Source organism: Xiphias gladius, chromosome 7 (genome assembly GCF_016859285.1).
Source record: "Xiphias gladius isolate SHS-SW01 ecotype Sanya breed wild chromosome 7, ASM1685928v1, whole genome shotgun sequence".
Taxonomy (NCBI): Eukaryota; Metazoa; Chordata; class Actinopteri; order Istiophoriformes; family Xiphiidae; genus Xiphias; species Xiphias gladius.
In genome coordinates, this window is record NC_053406.1 from 13,308,673 (window position 1) to 13,330,292 (window position 21,620).

The 21,620-nt window shown below is 39.1% G+C and overlaps 1 protein-coding gene across 1 annotated transcript; it reads left to right on the forward strand.

Annotated features, from left to right (window-relative positions):
- The first annotated feature begins 687 nt into the window (after positions 1 to 687).
- On the forward strand, positions 688 to 21,191 carry si:ch211-136a13.1 (HHIP-like protein 1). The gene is made up of 14 exons (XM_040131185.1): positions 688 to 1,939; positions 8,534 to 8,798; positions 9,131 to 9,410; positions 9,580 to 9,705; positions 9,899 to 10,042; positions 12,792 to 12,904; positions 13,294 to 13,434; positions 13,874 to 13,948; positions 14,329 to 14,455; positions 14,554 to 14,699; positions 15,566 to 15,647; positions 15,968 to 16,050; positions 16,335 to 16,772; positions 18,924 to 21,191. The coding sequence occupies exons 1-14, from the start codon at positions 1,628 to 1,630 to the stop codon at positions 19,697 to 19,699; spliced, it is 3,108 nt and encodes a 1,035-aa protein (XP_039987119.1). The 5' UTR covers positions 688 to 1,627; the 3' UTR covers positions 19,700 to 21,191.
- The last annotated feature ends 429 nt before the right edge of the window (positions 21,192 to 21,620 follow it).

Consider the following 21,620-nt stretch of genomic DNA (forward strand, 5'->3'; position numbering starts at 1 on the left):
CCTAATGTTCACCAGCTAGTCACCAACGTAGTCTGTGTGTGTGTGTTTTTTTTTTCTTTTTTGTGGAAAACAGTTCACTGCTGCAGCAAAACCAACACTATCAGAACAATGGGAGTGAACCGAAACAGTAAAGTAGCTGGCCTCAAACCCAAATTTTTGGGTTTTTCACTATGAGCACCTTTTTTTACATACATGTAGTCATGGGTTCCATTGTGTATATAAAAATATCAATTATAGCTGTTCTGCTCTTTAACATAAGACTTGGAACTGTACCTTAAGAATCCATTGGTCTCCTCTTCCAGCACACGTTCTGATTCATCTGACCACACACACACACACACACACACACACACACACACACACACACACACACACACACACACACACACACACACACACACACACACACACACACACACACACAAACACACACACACAGACAGACACACACACACACACACACACACACACACACACACACACACACACACACACACACACACACACACACACACAAACAGTAGTATGAGTGAGTCTGTCTGGAAACGGCAGAGACAGAGAGGAGGTCTGGGAATGCTGAAAGTGGGGGGGAGCCCAGACGGAGGAGAGGTGGAAAGTTGCAACTTCAGGGCAATATAGACCACATGCTATGGGAAGGAATGCATGTGTCTTTGTAGGAGAGTGAAAGAGCAAAGGGAAAGAAGAGAGGAGGAGGAGGAGGGAGAAAGCGAGCAGGGAGGGATCTAAGCTAGGGCTGCAGCGTGGCTCTGTGTCTGAATGAAAGAGGGTCTCTCTCTCCCATTCTTTCCTGCTGTCTGTCTCTCTGTATGTATGGCTTATATCCGGTGCAGCAAGTGAGCGCATGTCCAGAGCAAACATAGTTGGACTCTCCAAATGACTTCAAGCTGGAAGTAAATATTTTTCAGAAACTTTGGCTGAAGAACTTTCAATTTTCAAATGCTTTTTGAATTCCATCCCTTTTTTTCTGAGAAGCTGGAATACTTCTCAGAAATGTGACTGTTTTTTTTGTTTTTTTTTTGAGGATTGCTTAAAATCCAGAAAACTAATTTTTGGGAAATTATCATGTGATGGACATTAAGCAACTTCAGTAACTGGAAGACTTGAAAACCTCATCTCCTTTGAGAATTTGTGTTGTGATCCACCATACTTTGGGGCACCGGTTCTGCCAACCAACTTCAGATCTCCTCACCAACAAAAGAAATTCCCTGGATCTACATCAGTGTGGCCTTATATACACACATCACAGGGCCATCTTGCCATAGAAGCAGGATGTGTGGGTTGATAATTTAACCAGCGCAATCCTGATCGCTCTGTAGGTCTCTGGCCAACTTGCAGGCAGGTGTGAGTCAGTGTGTTTGATACACACACATTCACACATGGCTGCCTAAAACTGCAGAGTCCAGGACACCAAATGAGGACATTAAAAACTATAAAATATTATAGGGATTTTAACTTTCACTTTCAAACCTGTGCTTGACAGATGCTGGTGGAGATGTAACATGTACATTGGCTTATACTGAAACATCACATACAAACTACTTTGATTAACGGCATTATTGGGTCAAGAGCCACTCTGTCCTGAACTGAAAGACAGCATTTTTACACCATGACCCTACAGACCTGTAATTTGGTCCCCCAGTGCATCCTGCAGCACACCTTCTTCCCTCACCTACTTCTGTCTGTGCTGCTGTTGCTCCTCCAGGCTTGGTGGGGGAGCTGTCACCCCCAGTGTTTGGACTACAAGCCTCCGTTTGAGCCCCGGCAGCCATTGGTCTTCTGCAAGGAGTACTCCAAGTTTGGATGCTGTGATCTGGAGGAGGATCGAAAGATATCAGTCAGGTTTTACAACATCATGGAAAACTTTGACAGTTCAGGTTATGTCTCCTGCGGCAAATACATACGCAGCATCCTCTGCCAGGTAAGAGAAACATTATTTCAAGAATTACTGTTATGTTTGATTAAATGGACAAGCTTTCATCTTCCTGGGTATCCAGATGTTAAAGGGATATTATTTGTTATTAATTGCATTTGATTATGTGAAGCAAAATGGCAATCTGAAACTTTATCATTGCACTGGAAACATATACCCGTCACTTGCTAGAGAAAAAAAAGAAAGACATACATTAATTTTCACTGGAATCCACACGAAACTTTTCCACCATGTGTTGTAGTGAAAATACAGTCTCAGATTTTCTAAACCTAAATATGTCTCTCATGCAAGGTGTAAATTTGGATTTCTGCAAATGTTTGCAGAGGTGTTGATTTATTGCACTAAGATGTCTTTAAGATCAGCGCGGTGTGCATATTTTGAGCAGTTTTATAAATACATTAAAATTCAAGAGCATTTATCCCTCTGGTTTGTTTTGTCAGGTAATTCTGACTCACTCCAAAAGGAAAATGTGGTGTGGTTTATCATGAGTGAGAACCTAAGGGCAGTAACCAACAAAACATGTGGTTTAATGGCTACATGGAGAAGTTGTCATCTTTTAGACATTAGTTACTCATGCTTGGAGAGCTAAACCACAGTCTTAACTAGAAAACCTCTGACAAGGCCAAAGTCAAACAATATACACCAGACTTCAGAGGAAAAAATTCAAATTCATGGTAAATGATTAGCCTCTGTTCCAAAATTTAATGGGTTCTTCCCTGGCCCATGCCCCATCCCTTCACCCAGTTTGGTGCAAATCATTTTAGTACTTTTTTGTAATCCTGCTGACAAATAAACAGACAAACCAACAAACAAACAGACACGGGGGATAACGCAAACTAACGTTTCATGAGTTTTTGAAGGGCTAGTTTGTAAATGGGCTGTGTTAACCTAAGTGAGCCAAATAATGCAGTGCAATAAAGTCAACTTTTTAACTCTGGTTAGGAATAAAGAACAAAAAATGACCATTTGATGGGAACATTACAACTAAAGTCAGATGAAATCCTTTGAGCCAAAACTTTGAAAGTGAATTTTTGACATAGTTGCATACCAAATTCTTGACCTGAAATTGTCAAACAAAGACGACTCACCGGCTCATGTTTTCTCATGTGTGCAATGCATACAGTAAATTCACAAAGAGTAAACTATGCTTCTTCCTTCCAGCTTCACAGAAAACATTTGTTTAGTATTTTCTCTCACAAGGCAGCAGTTAACAGGACTCCAGATGTTGATGCAGAACAACTGTATGAGAAAAGATTGCAGCACATTTTAACAACACATTTATGGTACTTTTTCCTTGATAATGCCACAAAATACACTTTAAAGGTTTAACTACATCACCCCAAGAGTCAGAGGAATTTGAATGTGTTGGACATTCAAGAGTCAAGTGTATTAACTGAAATCTCTGTGCTACCCTAAATTGTAGATAGGTAAGCTAAATTAATCCGTATTTGATGAAAATCCCAATGGCAGAAGACAAACAGTGAGCAGATGGTAAAAAATTGTGCAAGGAATCAGCACAGAATTTGTTTTAAAAAAGTAACAGTTTCTTAGAAGTAAAGACCGAGCAGTTCTAAAAAGAAAAAATACAATGACTCATGCTGCATTAGTCTGATAAAATAAGGTTAAATATTGTCATAAATTTGAGTTCTATTTTAAGTGAGATTGCAATCTTAGTAAATGTTGGGGAATAATGACTATTTCTATTTCAGTATAACTATGGTGTCGTTTCTTTTCTGAGCTCAGTAATCTTAGACAGTGAGCCTCAAAGCCATTCCCACTCGCTGATTGCATAATTAGGCGCTGAACTTGCAGCTCAGACACGAACTACATGAAGATCGTGAGCGAATGACTGGTGCAGCAGAATTTGGGTCTAGTCGGTATACTTCAGATAAGATCTTTGTTCTAAGGAAGCCAAAACAAACGGGCTAAGGGCTACCAACACCGATAAAGATACCAACACCAAAAGAATGGAAAACACAAACTGCAAGTCTTACTGGAAATTTTAAACATCAAACACTATGTAAAGACAGTGACAAATCCTCTAACTGCTTAAATATAGCTTTCTGTCATTGTGGTAATTATAGCCTACCGAGTGTCTTTCCAAGCAGCACAGGCTGTGTCTTGAGCATAACGACAGAACTGCAGCGCATGTACAATTTTCAGAGGTTATTCTAGCTTGACATAGATAAAGAAAGAGTCCAGAACAATGTAAATATGTAAAGCCTGGAGAGGTGTCTCTTTTTTAAAGTCACACACAGAGCTATTTTTAGTTAACAAGGTACTTTAGAGGGACAATTTATTCATTTCTTAAATGAGCACTTATCTTATAAGTAAACAAAATTAATGTGGTTCCAAACTTTTTCCATTTTTATGTTTTCAGTCTTCTTTGAGTGATGATTATTTCTGTTTTCATAAACACCTTGTTTAGATATATATATATTTTTTTAAATCTTCTTTGGACCACTCTGTGGTTGTGGTTAATCCCAGGTGGATGGATTGAGGTAAAAGAGGCCCTCGAGGTGGTCAAGTTACCCTAGTGCCAGGGCACTTATCCTGAGTAAAGCAAACACACTGAGGCCCCCTCTGTTCCAGCTGCACTGCAGGAGCTTCCTGATATCAATGACACAGGGAAGAGGGAGAGAGACTGGCAGACAGATAGAGAGTCAAAGAGAGAGTGTGTGTGTGTGTGTGTGCGTGTGTGTGTGTGTGTGTGTGTGTGTGTGTGTGTGTGTGTGTGTGTGTGTGTGTGTGTGTGTGTGTGTGTGTGTGTGTCAGGGAGACAGAAGTGAGATTGTCATGATCCCCTGGCTTAACTGACCAAACAAACAAACCATTTCCTCCTCTGGCCAGGGATACAGGATATATCAAGTTCCTCCAAGAGAGGGGCAGAGCGAGAAGAGGAGGAAAACGAGAGAATGAGAAAGAGAGATGCATAAAAGCAGTGAAATGGATCAAATCTGGCAGAAAAGACACAGGTCATGAGTTTAATGCAGTGTAGAATAAAAAGTGTGTTGTGTGTGTATGTTTGTGTATGTTTTTTGTGTGTGTGTTATAACTGCGGTTTTTGCTCAGCCTTTCTCTTCCTTTTTAATATACAGAGTACATTAGATATTAAAATAAAAACCAACAAAACCTAACCTGAGGCAACCTGAAATGATTTAGCAAGCACTTAATAGAACAGAACACTGAACAGAACATTAAGTGTTTCCCTTTCGCACTTTTTTGCATTTTTAATAAGCACTTTTAAGTATTGTAGCAGTGTTCCCGAATGTTTTAGAACGTTTAGACTCTCAGTTTAAAACGTCTGCCGGTGTAGGTTGCTCTGACAGCAACAGAAAGTTGCAGATGTTCAGGTTTCCCCACAGCAAGTGAATGCACCATATCACAACAAATCTCAAACACACAGACACACTACCCAAAAAGCTGCTGTTGTTTTTTTTTTGTTTTTTGTTTTTTTTCCTTTTCTGACCACAATCACAACTACGGGAGTTTAGCGTCCACATACAGTATCTGACTCCAGCTATGAATGACAGGAGTTGGGTCAGGCCTAGTTTTATAGGAAAGCTGTGGCAAAGTTAGTCCCTCTCTTTTCTCTATATCTCTCTTTCCCACTGTCCTCTTTGTCTGTCTCTCTCCTAGGGGTCAAGTCATAATTTAAGTTCACAGATTTACCAACCATCTGTTTACCACGAGAACTCTCTCTCTCAGCTATAATAAGTCAGCAGGACAGATGCCAGTAAGAAAGACTGAAAAAGGCTTTTATTTCCTTCTCAAGTTTGAATTTCAGTCTGTTCTTAATTGGATAGCATGAACACTAAATTATAGTAGTTCAAAGTGGCTGCATTGTTAGGGAACAGCTGTTAGTAGTTACATGCATTTATCCTACCCTACGATAGTAGGACTCAAAATAAGACTGTCTCAGAGCAATGGCTGTTTTTTTCAGCTTCAGTGGGTCAAACAAGAAAAGGTGAAGACAATGTAAACCTGTAGCTGCGATGATGAGTCAGCATCCAATGATTTAAAGTATCATACATGTTCCCTTTACTTTTATATGCCTCTGAAACCAGACACCTTTGTGTGAAACATCTGCATGACTCATGCCTGAAATAGAGTATCCTACTGAATGGTAAAAAAAAGATAAATCAAACTGTAGGAGGCGTGGGCATCAATTCAGTCATCTTCCATCTGCTCCACACCCCAGTTTGCTCCAAAAACTGCTGTCATCAACTGTTCCAGCAGCTCAGAATGAACACAGCTTTTGTTTTTCTCCCTGTAGAGCTAAAGCTTTATCCCAGGAAGGCTCTGATCACAGCCCAGAAATGTACTTTCATGTCACTTAAAGATTCGCTTTTTGGCAGGTAATGGTATTATTTACCTATGCAGCTGTGTGAGCACAAAATTAAATAAAGCCAAAAACATACATTCTTATCGACTTTGATTAAACAATATCACATCGACCACTTATTACATTAATAACTTCATGGGGCCCCAAGAAAAAGGGAGACACAAATAAATGAGGTGAAATGTTGTAAAGTTAACACTCGCATTTTGTCGGGGTTCAGAATAGAGGCTGACAACACAGTAAACCAAAGGGCCCTTACACCCCTTGTTTACACTAATGTCAGAAAACATTGATAGTGATAGTGATAGTCAATATTAATGGATTTTGGATGTACAGGCACTTAAAAAAAATAAATAAATCAGAAAACTTAAAAACATGACGATTGTCAGGCAAGTTCTGGAGTTAAAAGGAGCATCTTTTCCCTCTGATTTCTAAGTGGATTTATGGACCTTTATTATAATGGACAACGGAGATGGTGACATCCTTGGAAAGTGTAAGTCACACTGAATCTAAAAGTGGGCGTATTATGTATGCATGTTGAGATTTGACTGAGTTATGACTTCAAGAGGGAATATGAATCTTGACACAAATTGCAGCAATTGGATGCTAAGGGATTTAACTAACTAAGCTATGTAATAACTAAGGAATGTGAAAAATATTGAAATTATGGGTATGCATAAATAAATGCACATACAAACATACAAACATACCTGTATATAACCTGGGGGAACACTGACAAAATAAATCAATAACTAAACCAATACATACACACAAAAACATGCAGTAATACCTACACATACAGTACATACACATTGTGACTCACCCACACATAACTTTCTTCCTTTTCTGTCTCTGTATTACATACATAAATAATAATGCGTCACAGTTAATGGGGCTGTTGGAGCTTGACATGCACAAAGAAATAAGAGTGGAAATTATTTATAAGTAGTCTTCTTCAGGTAAAAGCATAAATAAGCACTGTTCCAAACAAACTTTGCCTGTGTAGGTGTACACATAAAAGTTGTAGTTTCTTGTCTATGTGCATGTTTACCAATGAGTGTTTTCATCAACCAGTTTTCTTTGTTATCGTTACAGTAGGTTATTAACATGTGGTTGCAGTTAGATGATGATACTCACAGCATCAAAATGTCAAATAAATACTATTTTTGACCACGGCGACATTATTTTTAAAGAGACTATAAACACCACTGACAACGATAACAACGATAAGCAGTAATCCCAATTTGTACAGCTACTGAGGTTGAGTGTCAGACTATGACACAAAACTGCTGAAACTTTGCTCTTTATCTCTCCTTGGGAAGTAAGAGACAACAGCACATTGGGATTCAAGGACCACAACTGCTATGTGGACTAGCAATAAGATTCAGTTGGAGGTTCTTCTGTTGTGTGCTAAATTATTTAAACTTCTTGCCTCCACTTACTTTTTGTTGCCAAAATGCCAAAAACATTCTTTGGAAAAGTGTTGTCATCTCCAAAAATTATCCATCAGAAACTAAATACCTTGTTTATCTTCTGCAAACTGAAATTGATTTAAGTCCCACTTTTTAAACAAACACTAAACTTCCCCAACACTGTACTTAATCACAGTTTGTGCATCAGTTGACATTCTGGTCAGTTGGTTTTTCATATTTGTGTTCTGCCAAACATTTTATGAGGAAAAAAAGTGATGTTATGCTCTTTGATCTTTGGGATCTGCTTCTTTGGTGACGATCAGTTAGGCTGATCTGGCGCTGAGTAAAAGATCCCCAGTCGACCACACAGTGGTTTGGTTGCCGTGCCTCCCTGTGCCTACAGCTCACTATTCCGGGTGTGGACGGTGTGGTTGTGACTTAATAACTGACTGGACCTTCCTCGGATCCATTTATACCAGGCAGCACTCAGACAGGCTGTATATAACCCAGGCCTGACCAGTTATAGTGAGGCGGTGAGAGGCTGTGGCAGAATAATTACACAAATCCTCTGTTTATCTGATCCATACATGCCCTTAACTCTACCTCTGAGATAAACATATCAGCTTAAAAGAGGGTTAATAAGTATAGATGCTTTAAAACTTCCACCCCTGATAAAAATCTACATAGAAGGGAGCAGACATTTTCGTCTACAGTGGCACACATTTAATTTACAAAAAAATGCGGCATTTATGGCTTCCTTCTAATTTTAATCATAAAAAAAATTACCCAAACTGTAGTTGTCAAATTTGTGTTTCTTTTTCTTTGTAGGAGTGTTCTCCATACGCTGCCCACCTGTATGATGCTGAAGATGCTAACACACCCATGCGGGTGCTGCCTGGACTGTGTGGTGATTACTGCTCCGAGTACTGGCATCAGTGTCGGTACACACTCAGTCTCCTCTTGGAGGACATAGGGGGCCCGCAGCAGTTTGCGAACCTGACGGCAACAATAGAAGAAGATCGCAGAAAGTTCTGTGACTTTCTGGAGCTGAAGGACAAACAGTACTGCTATCCAAATGTATTGACAAATGCAGGTACAGTGTTGGACAGATGTTTTTCATGTTCACCAGTAGGCACACACACCAGTCAACACTAACACATAGATGAGTCTGATCTAATAGTTAGGATGAGTATTCGTTCCCTGGGAACCATGAATGTCTGCACAAATTTTCATGTTAATCCAGCCAGTTGTGGAGTTCTGTCTGGACCAAAGTGGTGGAGCAACAGACAGACTGGCAATGCTCTTCCTGTTTCCTTTACTGTGTATATATAGTATATGTAGCTATTTTGGTCAAGGGATTTTGTTTTGATCATAAATCTATAAATACAATAAATCCCCTTTGCGTATCTACTTTTCTGTCCCCAGAGCTAAATGCTAACCTCGGCTCGGTACGTGAAAATCCTAAAGGTTGTATGGAGTTGTGTTTAGAGGAGGTTGCCAACGGGCTCCGCAACCCCGTGGCCATGATTCATGCAGATGATGGAACTCATCGCTTCTTTGTGGCGGAGCAGCTGGGTTACGTCTGGGTGTATTTGGCCAACGGCTCCAGGATCGACCGTCCTTTCCTCAACCTCACCCGGGCTGTCCTCACGTCACCATGGGCCGGAGACGAGAGGGGATTCCTCTGCATAGCTCTGCACCCAAGGTTCATACTTTCATAATAACAGTGACACCGGTTATTTGTGAGGGTTATGCAGAGAACTCAACAGTGGCTTTTTTGAACAGCTTGTCCTCAAACGAAAAGGTGACTGTGCCTACACTATTTGAAAAGCATGACTTGGACATTAACATTTAGCTTCTCTTCTTCCCTCCAGGTTCACAACAGTCAGAAAAGCCTATGTGTACTACTCTGTGTCTGTCAAGAGGGAGGAGAGGATACGTATCAGCGAGTTCACACTGTCAACATATGATGATAACCAACTAGACCACTCGTCTGAGAGGTGAGAAGTTCAAATAAGTAGAAATGTAAACAAAGAGACAGAAACATTCTGTCATACTTCATCTGTTTGAACTGCACATATTGTAGCTTGTATGGTTTTGTGTGTATATACTCCAATGTGTGATTGCAATGTATCCATGTATGTCTCAAATGACGTGAGTATATTCATCCTCCTCTTATCTCTCTTGCTGTAGAACCATCCTTGAGGTGGTAGAGCCGGCATCCAATCATAATGGAGGGCAGCTTCTGTTTGGCCATGATGGCTATCTGTACATCTTCATCGGTGATGGTGGCCGAGCTGGTGACCCCTTTGGGGAGTTTGGCAATTCACAGAACAAGTAATTATAATTTAACAAATTTAGGTGCTCAAGGGAGGGGCATAATTATGTTAAGTTTAATATCAGCCAACTCCTCACATCAGGTTCTGGAGCTAGGACACTATTGTTGTAACAAACTATGCGTTCATGCCAAAAAAGCCAACCCAATATATGCAGCACATCTATAACATGAACCCACGAAAAGTTTGACACACAATTGGTTAAAAAAATCATACTTCTTCAAAGCTTCAGTCTTATGTGTAATTTAAAATAATTTAACCAAATAAGATAAACACATCCCTTAGAGTACTCTACTGAAAAAGAAATTGCTGACCAAAAAATCTCCTTGACATTGAGGTGTTGTCTACATAAATGTATATTAGCAAAATACCAAAGACTAGTTAGAACCAGCCAGTTCTGCAAAGAACGACTTCCAGTTAATTAAATTTACAGTTAAATAAAGAAAAGAGTCAAAATTATGGAGAACAGAAACTTCAGAACTGTTGCTCAGTGACAGCTGTAAATGATAGCTGTTTGAAGATTGGTTATCTTCCACCTATAAAAATTCTCATAAACCAAGCATCTCCTTGGGCTGGGAACCTGCTCATATAATTCAAATTAGTAATTCAAGGGTACAAATCAAAAAAATTGTGTGAACAAATTATCATAAACATTCATCCTTGAAACCTGCCAAGATCTGTTGTGCACTTGTTTATTGAGATTTCAATAATTAATTTATAATACATTTTCAAAATTGGCCCAAAACATACTTTAGGGTTTATTGAGAAGACCTTAGTTAAGTGTACTTTGAAATGAGGGGTTCTGAAAACTTGGACTATGGACTATGTAACTGCATTAACAGGGCTGAATGTATGCATGCCAGCAGATTACTGCAGGAGCAGTATGAATGAACCGGCCACTGACTAGGAGAGATGGAGGTTTCCATTAATAGACTACATATTTGAACTAAGTAATGGTGGGGAAACGTAGAATTAAGCTCACTGATCACTTCTGCAAAGGTGTGCTGAATGTAGAGTAACACTTCATGCTGCATGTTCATCCTTAGAGCAGCACTTATAGATGTGTTGTTTTTTTGTCAGTTATTGCCTCCCAATTTAAAGCTGGATTTACCAGGCAGAGAGGACTTGTTGTTCTCACTCTTCATTAAGGAGAAAAAAAACCCAACCATTTAAGCATTTGGTGGAAGTCCAGAACTGCTGGTGGGTGATATAATTTAGTTGACAAGTCAAGGAGAGGTGGCAGGATATGTTTATGCCAAGAGCGGTGTACATATAGTTTATGAAAGGAAATTTCATTAAAGGGACTGCAGGGCATTTTTTTTGTCTTTTACTCTGTTGGTAAACATTACTCAGCTCTCAAAGCACATGACCTTTACATTATACTTACTCTGACTCATTCACATTAAGGGAAAATGTGCATTGTGTGTGTATGTTTATACAGAAACACAATGTTTGAGTTCTGCACATGTATACGTGGATGTTATTATGTGGATTTTTTTTACTGTAATGAAGATTTGTCATTCAGCTATAAAATGCAACTGTCATTATTCATTCTCATTTGATTAACCCACAAGTAGCTTAAATGTTAATAACTAACAAAAGACAAAAAGGTAGGAATCGTAAATATCACTGCTCATTTGTAGTATACATACGCAATAGTTAACTCTGAATTGTGGAACTGACAATACCTGGACATGGATAAAGGAACGAAATAAGATGCGACTATGATATAAATATGAAACGATTTAATTGTTATTAAAGCTTCATGCCAAAATAAAAATAACCTTGTTATCCTTTAAATTCATAGGGAGGCTAGAGCTAAAGTTAATTATTAATGGTAGCCTAATTTTTGTCTCAAAAAAAAAAATCAAAAATCGGAGCAGGACTGTAGGTGGGGAAACCCTCTGAGAAAAACATTCATTTGAAGCACTATCAGCATCAGGTTAATAACACAGTTTACGAAACTTTTAGTATGGTTTAGCTGAGATGCCGACACCGTTTTTCCAGACAGTTGCAGTTTATCTGTTTAGCTAGTTAGTTTCTGAGGGGTTTTGTTGACATGCTGTATTAGCTGTTCTGGGAATGACAGAGGAGAAACCCGCCAAGTCTAATATTGACACTACACTTTGCGGCCGACCACAGACTGGTATGCGTAGGGGAGAGAGAGTGGAGCGTGGGATTGGAAAGAGTGGAAAAGGGGTATAAGGATAAGGAGAAATGTGTGAAGTGAATGATAGGGGAGGGTTTACTTAAGACTGTAAAAAGATGGATAAAGGAATAGGAAGAAAGGAGGAAAAGGACAAACTCAGAGATTCAGAGAGAAAGGTAAAGTGGACAGTAACCAAAGGCAGGATGTTGGATGGAGAGGAACACATGGGTATGCGGTGGAATGATTTGCAGAAATTTTTTAAAAGATTTAAGGGAAGAATCTTAAAAGAGGGAGGAGGATCAGTGAAAGGTTAAAGAACAGAGTTGTGGAGATAAAGACAAAGATGGGATGAAGGAAATATTACTAACAAAATAAAAAAAGCAAGGAGGTTCAATCCAGAGGAAGTTAGGGTTTTTTTTCACAATAAATAGAAAGAGGATGATGGGACAGAGTAAAGGGACTTTGGAGTTAAAGAAAGACGTAAGACAGGATACACAAATTGGAAAGTAAAACAAATGGAAGATTCAGGTCAAGGCCTATTCGTACTTCTGTACCTCTCTGAATCTTTCACACTCTCTCGTCTACTCCTTGTGTCGGATAGGTCGACACTTCTTGGCAAGGTGCTGCGGATTGATGTTGACAACAATGACGATGGCGCCCCGTACAGCATTCCATCAGACAACCCGTTCCTGGGGGAGAATGAAGCGCGACCTGGTAAATCCCTTAGAATACTCTATATATGTGGAATAATGTTATCGTGTCTGGTTACTTTAAACATTTAAGATGGATGGCAAAATTGTAAATGCCTAATCTAAACTTTATTTTAGCTTTTCTAAAGAGTTCACATAATGTGTGACTTTACCACTCTTACTGAGAAAAACATCTAAGTACATGAAAGTAAATGAATTACTAAACACTGCCATTTTCATATATATACAGTATATATATTTTTAAAAAAAACATGTCTTGAGGCTATGACAGGTGCAAAACTACAGTTTATGCCAGAAATGTAAATGGGTTTCTGTAAATTATATATTCAGTCATTACAAGGGATGTGTGCTATTTGTTTCAACATGTACATTTCTTTCTTTCTTTCTCTGCAGAGATTTATGCCTATGGAGTGCGCAACATGTGGCGTTGCTGCATTGACCGTGGTGACCCCGCTACAGGCCGAGGGAGAGGCAGGATGTTTTGTGGCGACGTGGGCCAGAACAAATATGAAGAGGTGGACCTCATTGTTAAAGGTACGATGATTTTAGTTTGAAGCAGCATTTCATTGTGGAGGGAGATCTTGCTTGCTAGCACGTGTGCATCTACATTCAAGACCTCACTTGAAGTTGTTCGCTCTGAATAGTACACGAAATGGCTGTTATTATCTACTCAGCCCCACATCATATAAAGCTGTTGTCTCAAAGACCACACAGTCACACAGCGAGTCGGACATCATAGTTTAATCTCAGTCTGCTCCCTGGCAATTACAGTGACTGGGATCTGGTTATGTTAAGTTAAAAAAAAAAAGGCACGAAATAAACATCAAAGTTACATGTTTCTTTTTCCAGCCAAACAGTAGTTCTGTGAGTCCAAAAGTATATTTACAGCATAATGAAAAAACTCCAATAAGAAGGAATTGTACAATGGCTTTTTCCTGAGTAGTTTACTAACTGTGTCAACACATGTTCAAAGGGGGAAACTATGGATGGAGGGCCAAAGAAGGCTTCAGCTGCTACGATCGCAAACTCTGCCAAAACTCATCTCTAGGTGAGCTGGATTTCTGGGTTGCTGTCACCGACTTTACTCTCTATAAACTGAATTTAATATTCACACAGAGGGAAGCGAAATAGCCTCTGCAAAATGTATACAGATGTGAGCTATGGCATGTTTTGTTGACTTACACTTTTTTACGAGCTACTGAGAAGGAAAAATGTTTTTACTCTTTCTGTTGTGTGAAAGCCTCTTTCAGTAATTTTAGTGAATTAAAGGTTTGTGAGATCAGGCTCCAAAGCTTTCCGCCTGCCTTATTTTAATACTATGCACAACCCTTATCCTTCTATGCACTTACAGTGCACTGTACGTAACTATAGCATTGTGTTCTTGTCATGTAAGAGTATAACCTGATGTGTTGTCATGTGTCTGTGTAGACGACATCTTGCCTATCTTTGCCTACCCCCACAAGTTGGGCAAATCAGTGACAGGAGGATACATCTACAGAGGCTGTGAAATGCCCAACCTCAACGGACTCTACATCTTTGGGGATTTCATGAGTGGGTATGTGTTTCTGCTATGCAATCTATATGGATGTATTTCTAGGGAAATATTTATACTGATGTGGATGTACATGTGCCTCTGCTTTTTTTTCTATTTAGGCGTCTGATGTCTTTAAAGGAGGATGTCACCACAGGTGAATGGCAGTACAATGAGATCTGTATGGGAACAGACCAGACCTGCAGATTCCCCAGACTCATCAACAGTTATTACAAATACATCATCTCTTTTGCTGAGGATGAGGCAGGTAATGACTGTATGTGACAGGGGACATGTTATTCAGGGGGAATGTTACACTAGTGTTGCATAACTAATACGATTACGTGGTACGTGTTTGACTTTGAAAAAGAAACATATTTTGCCAGTAAGACATATAATAATGTTATCGCAAACTCGATGGTTCTTTAATGAGGTTTGGCAGGTAATGCCAAACAGTCAGAAATTTGCAATTTGAACCAACCAATGTACCTAAGTTATTATATTATTATTTCCCAACAGTACAAATTTTTTCCTGTGTAATTGTTTCTAATATTAACTCACTCGTACTGATTCATGAAACGACTGTACTTCAAAGCAACTTTGCAAATTTAAAATTATACTTAACAAACAAGTGATGGTAAATACACTTCAGTGATGTGAACATTTTAATTTAGTAAACTGCCTCAATTTCTGAGTTTACATGTTCCAGTTGAGGGTTGGGTTTGATTTAGAATCTGGTTTGGATTATAGAGAGCAGGCTGCTGACTTACAAGAGAGAAAGCTGCACAAATGCTGCCAGCCTTAGATAATCTCTTCCCTCCCTCTGAAAGTGCTCTGGAGGAGAATTAAGTTGAAAAGTTCAAGCAGTTCAAGTCCAAACCCCTTTAATGTGAGAGAACTTCCCTTGTTTTTACCACAACACACATTTTGTAACGTGTTACGTGTCCTCTCTCCTCTTTCTTCCCTCTCCATTTTTCTCCCTCTCTCCTCTACTTTCTTGCTCTTTCTCCTATCCATGTTCATTGTAAATATCTCCCTCCTTCCCTCTTCCTTCACCTCCCTCTCTTTTTTCTTGCCAAAATTCTTTTTTGTCTGCCCCACCTCCCTCTCCCTTTTTCCTGACCATCCTTCTAGGTGAACTTTATTTCTTAGCCACAGGAGCCCCGAGTGCCGCAGCCAGAGCAGGAGTTGTATTTAAGTTTGTGGACCCTTCCAGGTAGCTAACCATTACAGCACTTCGTCACGACTGCGTGGTGCAGAAGTTTAGGTTCTTCTGATCAAATCTTAGACAGCCTCTAAAATAATACTTTTTTTTTTGTTCTTGTCAAGAGGCCAGCTATGAGAGTGTAAACTTCACCAGACAGGAAAATGATTAACAACTAACTAGGACCAGGACTACAAGTGTAAACCTTGACTAAATTAAATATTCTTAGAATAAACGAAAGTTACTCAGGAAGTACTTTAAAATAATACAGAACTTTAGGAAAGCATGTAATAGGTTACATGTGTTAATTTTTTTCTCTCTTGACCCCGCAGGCGAGCTCCACCAGGAAAATGCAGCATCAAGCCTTCACATGTTAAGATAAAGGGAAAACTGATTCACTTCCACCCCAAAGAAGGTAAGGGAAATCTTAAAATAATGTTTATTTCTCTTATAACAATTCCTCGCTAACTTCTGTTTCACTTTTGGTTTTCTTGTGTTGTTGCTCTTCATACAAACATTACACTCTCCAACCAAAACCTCACTGAAGCTTCATCTGTTGAATGCTAACAAGATAATCATGTCTAATAATCTTGTTATCTTGTCAATGTGCAACAGGTAGTTAAATAATATATGTTTCAAAGTCTGGATAGGTTTTTTTTGACACTGTACAAATGATTTTTTTCCTTTTTTTGTTTGCAGAGTTTGTAATCAACAAGAAACCGACCACAACACCTGTTCCCACAACAATGACAAGACAAACTACAACAACAACAAAAAAACCACCAAGAAAACCTATGATAATAATAAAACCACCAATGCCAACAAGAAAAACAATAAGAAAAACTCAACCACCACCACCATCAACAGCAACAACCAGAAAAACAACATTTCAGACGACAAGAAAAACAACAACGAGAAAGACAACATTACCACCTTCAACAACAGCAACAACCAGAAAAACAGCATTGCAGACGACAAGAAAAACAACAACGAGAAAAACAACATTACCACCAACAACGGCAACTATAAAAGCAACAGTAATAAAAACAACCTCGGCCACAACAATAAAACCAACAACCTTACCCACAACTGTGCAGATGGCCATGGCAACAACTCCTGCCCCAACCACACCCACTGGTAGGCCTACTGGTGCACCTGTTTACCAAGCCAGCTCCACTGATTACTCAACTTCTAGGTCAACTGTTAACCCAAACACTAAGTCGACGGTTAGGTCTAACATTAAGCCCACTAGTAGACCAGTACACACCTCCCCTTGGGGAGAAGCCAACAGCGTCAAACCAGGTGGTCTCTTCTACTGCACTTTACTTTTGTTTTACATTTTAGTTATGTCATGCTATTAGCTAAATTAACATTTTCCAACTCCAGGTATATTTTCAAATATAATAAATGAAGATTCTTTGCAATTTACTTTCAAGTGATAAAATCACATCACTTTTAGAATAATTAGACTAATAATATAATTAGAAAACTATATATCACGTTTGCACGTTTGCTGGGGTCTTAGTTGCTACAGATGTCGGCTGCAGGCAGTCTACTGACTCAAAGTTATATGGAACTAAAACCATATGAAATATGAAATTTAAACTGTTTGGCAGGTAAGTTTGACTTAAAAATGCAAAGGGACGTTTTTTTCACCACTTTTTGATCTGTATATCAGTTTGAAGTACTACAGGGTAGATATGGACTTTATTATAGTACAATTCTGGCTATTACAGCATTTTATTTAAAGCTCCATAAATTTTTTTTTGAATATGCAAGAATAGCAAAAAATGCCAAAAATATTTTATTTTAGCCTGTGCAGTATGTTGGAGATGAGCTACTTAGCTTAGAAAATAGAAAAGGATGATTAAACAGGTGCTAAGCGAGGTAATAAATAAATGACAGTAAAACAGCAAATAGGCTTAATTTATAAATGAGATAGTATTTTATTTATTTTAAATTATTCAACGGGTTGTTTTGCACATTACTTTAAAAAACTGTTTTACAGTCCATTAAAATGACTGAACTCATGATAATTTCTATTGTATTAGATTATAATAACATTTTCTATTAAAACCGAAATTTTTATCTTTTAATAGGCTATTGTTTAATAGGCTATTACTTATATATTTTTACCTCTTGTTAGACTCCATAAATCCATAGCCACCCAAAACAGACAATTCTTTGATGCAGTTTTGTTCTTTTGTTTATGCATCTTATCAGTCTTTGCACTTACTTTGCAACATCTCAGCACTGGAAGGAAAGAAACCATAAAAAATCTTGGAATGAGTAAAAGATTAACAGTATTCACAGCGTTAAATGTTAATAAAATTGCAGTCAAATTGTCGGAAATTTAATATTATTTACAGTGTGTTCAGTTTCTTAACTACTGGGTATGTCATTAATTAAGATGTTCACATGTTCAGATATAGACTGGGGGATGAACCATTTGCACAAGCTTATGACAAACTCAGGTAGAGCGGAATTAGCTAAAGTGGCGTTAATTCCCGACTTCCAGTTTACATGCCACTCTTCAGCTGGTAGTCTAAAGCGGGATAAATGGTGCTTATATATGTGTCAAGTATTTGCACTACTTTAAGTTAAATCAGGTATACTGGCTTTATTATTATGAATAAATGGTTGTGCATCCGCCTCAGTTTGGACATTCATCTTTGTGTGTCTGTGTTTATGTCTTTCCTTTGCCTGCCTTCAAGGAGAACAATTCTTTAAAAGGCTTTGGTGAGCTGTCAGGTCCTGAGTCATACTCAGCTCTTAATTCACCACTTTGTTGTATTAGATAGATGAATAGTTTGACATTTTGGGAATCGCTTATTCACTCTCTTGCAGAGTGTTGGATGAAAATCAATACTATTATCATGTTTGTCCACTATATATAGGTTGTCAACTAACAGCCGGTTAGCTTAGCTTAGCATAAAGAGTAGAAACAGGTGGAAACAGCTAGCCAGACTCTGTAACAGGGTAACCAAATCGGCTACATTGCAGTTTTAAAGGAATTATGTGCTGAACCATTTCTTAGGGCGTTTTTACACTTTGGTTTTAATGTGTTAAAACCGAACCAAATAACATCCAGCAAAGCTGGAGGGCAGATTTTGTTACCTTTGGACAGAGCCAGGCAAGTTTTTTTTGCCATAGGCTAAGCTAACCAGCTGCTGGAAGTAGCTTCATATTTACAGTATAGATCTGTATTACTTTAAAGGAAAAAAATCTTTAACACATTGTTAAACTACATATATTCAAATAAAGAGGGTGATTCTGTCTCTCCCTCAGGTTATCGCACAACCGTCATGACTGCAGTCTCCTCTAGGATTGCTCAAACCCCAATCATCACCACACGTCCAACAAGGAGACATGGGAGACCCCTTCATTATCCCCCTAGTAGCACCACTTCCAAACTTTTAACCTCACCACTGCTTCCTCGTTCTCCATCCACAACATCTCTGAAACGATCCCAGATGGCTCTGACCTCTACACGTTACCCTGAGCGTGGTGGAGCATTGACCACACCTCGTCCACCATATTGGAGCCAGAAACCCACCATGTCACCCTACAAGACCCAAAGACAGCCAATCAACGCCACGCTGCCTAAAGTACAGGAAGAGAAGCGGTGGCTTGGAGAGAGGCCAGAAATTGCTGGGGAGGGGAACCAAGTATATAAGAGGCCCAGAGGAAGAGGTAGAGGTCACATCTACAACAGAGGAAGAGGAGGGCGAAGGCTGAGGGTTGGCTCAGTGCGACTGGTGAGCGCTGGTGGTTTAAGAGATCGAGGCAGAGTGGAGATCTTCATCCGTGGAGAGTGGGGGACAGTGTGCGATGACCTGTTCACCAGCAAGGCAGGCACTGTGGTGTGTCGACAGCTTGGCTTCACGACGGCACTGGCAGTGGTGAAGAGGGCTGCACTGGGGGCAGCAGACAGCAGCGTCAGGATCCTGTTGGATGACGTGGAGTGTGAGGGTGGGGAAAAATCGCTGCTGGAGTGCAAGAGATCCAGGGTCGGGAAACACAACTGCTCACATGGGGAGGATGTAGGGGTGATATGCAGGTAGTACAGAGGGGTGAAAGTAGAAGAGCACAGGAAGGAAAGGAGGAGACAGTGGAGTGATGCATGGTACTGTCACACACAGGAAGTGATAGGATTAGGAGGAGGTGAGCAAAGACGAAGAGTTTTTGGAGAAGGTATAAAAGGGTATGACAGACTGCACATTTTTAAGCAAGAACGTTCTAGTCAGTTTGCCAAAAGTTCCATGAATCATATTTTTTCCTCTTTGCCTGTTTTGCATATTGATGTTTGAGCATTTAGCAGTGGCTGTGAATTGAACAACAAATATCCATCTACATTATCTCACTCTTCTTACTATGCATTTCTAACAAAGAAGGGAGACACGTAGAGGAGGTGCATGTCCCTACTTGGGGCCTTTCGTTGGTTTAGTCTGGTCGTATTTGAAGACGGCTTCTCCTAAACTCACTCAGTCAACTGTTGTGTAAAAACTAACCAAGTACATACAGTAAACACCAATGATTATAGTGAATTGTAAAATACAAACTAAAAATAATTCAAAATTTCAGTGACAGTAAGCAGCCAAGGGAATCTGCATGAACTCACCCAACGCTTAAACAAACCCCTTTGTAATGATCCGGTCAATTCATCATTTGTGATGGCAACAATTTCAGCCAAATCGTGTCATTTCAGTGGAAATGCAGCGTTCAGTGGAATTAATCTGCCTAAACTCTCCAAGTTCACGTGTTCGCTATCCAAATTTACAATGCCAAAACTCCACTCTACCAAAGTGTAAACTGCTCCACAAATGAGATGCAGAGTGATTTGCATCTACTTCTGCCAGTAATGACGCAGGAGAGGATGGTAAAAATACGTTCCCTTGAAATGACTGTGCTAACTGTATGATTAGTGACCACAAGTCAAAATAGTCTCGACGTCAGTGTCTGTAGCTTCAAACAACGCTTATCTTGACAGATGCCCAAATAAATTTTGTTGTGCCACTCTCTAGTGTGACCTGGCACTTTTGGCAAAACGGATTTACCGTCACGACAAACAAGACAATACACTGGTATTGTTGATGTAAAAAAGTCAACACTTGATGAAAGAGCCTTGTTGAAAGAGTGCAAACGATAATACTACCAAGTTGTTTCATGTTTGTTACTTTTTGTACTCTTAGAGGTTTAATCGGTTTTTTTTCATAAATAAAAATGTTAATTAACACAAAATTTGTCAAAATGGAGTAAGTTAGTTTTGGAGAAACCGTAATCACATTCGATCTATTCTGTTTACATATTTACTTGTGAAAAGCCGCCCGTTAAAATAACCAACTGTGTTCTAAGAAGATATTTGTATTTTTGTATTGTATAATTTCAACGGGTCTACTTTCTATTTGCATTTTAACATGTTTTTGAATGTAGTTTTAAGATGAAAAAAAACTAAAGAGTTTTAACAAGGTAATGCAGGACATTCTCTACGCTGAATGTAATAAAATGTTTCCAGTTTTATATTGAGAGATTTAACAGCACAGACTTCCTGTGATATGAATAAAGCTTACCGCAAAGTGGTTTTCTTGTAATTTTCAATTATTCTCTGCCAGTGTTTTCCAGTGAGCTGAAGGATGGTGGCTCACTCTGATTCAAATTGATTTCTCTCCAGCAGCACTCTCTACCTAAACTCTGTGATAGGTTACAGAGTCTTTAACCTCACCAGTGTTTCACTTTATCACTCACTTTTTCTCACTTTGAGGCTGTGATCAATCAGGAAGTAAAACATACTATATCTTTGTGATTAAGATGTCAGGAAACAGTATTATAAGATGAACCATATTGTTGATCATCAGATTGCCAAGCTTCAAGTACCACATGTTAGCCAGGCACTCTGCAGGGTTTAACTGTCTCATTATAAGCCGTTATTATCTGTTGATGCACAAACAAAACAAATAAACACTTTATCCCAATGCAAATATTCTC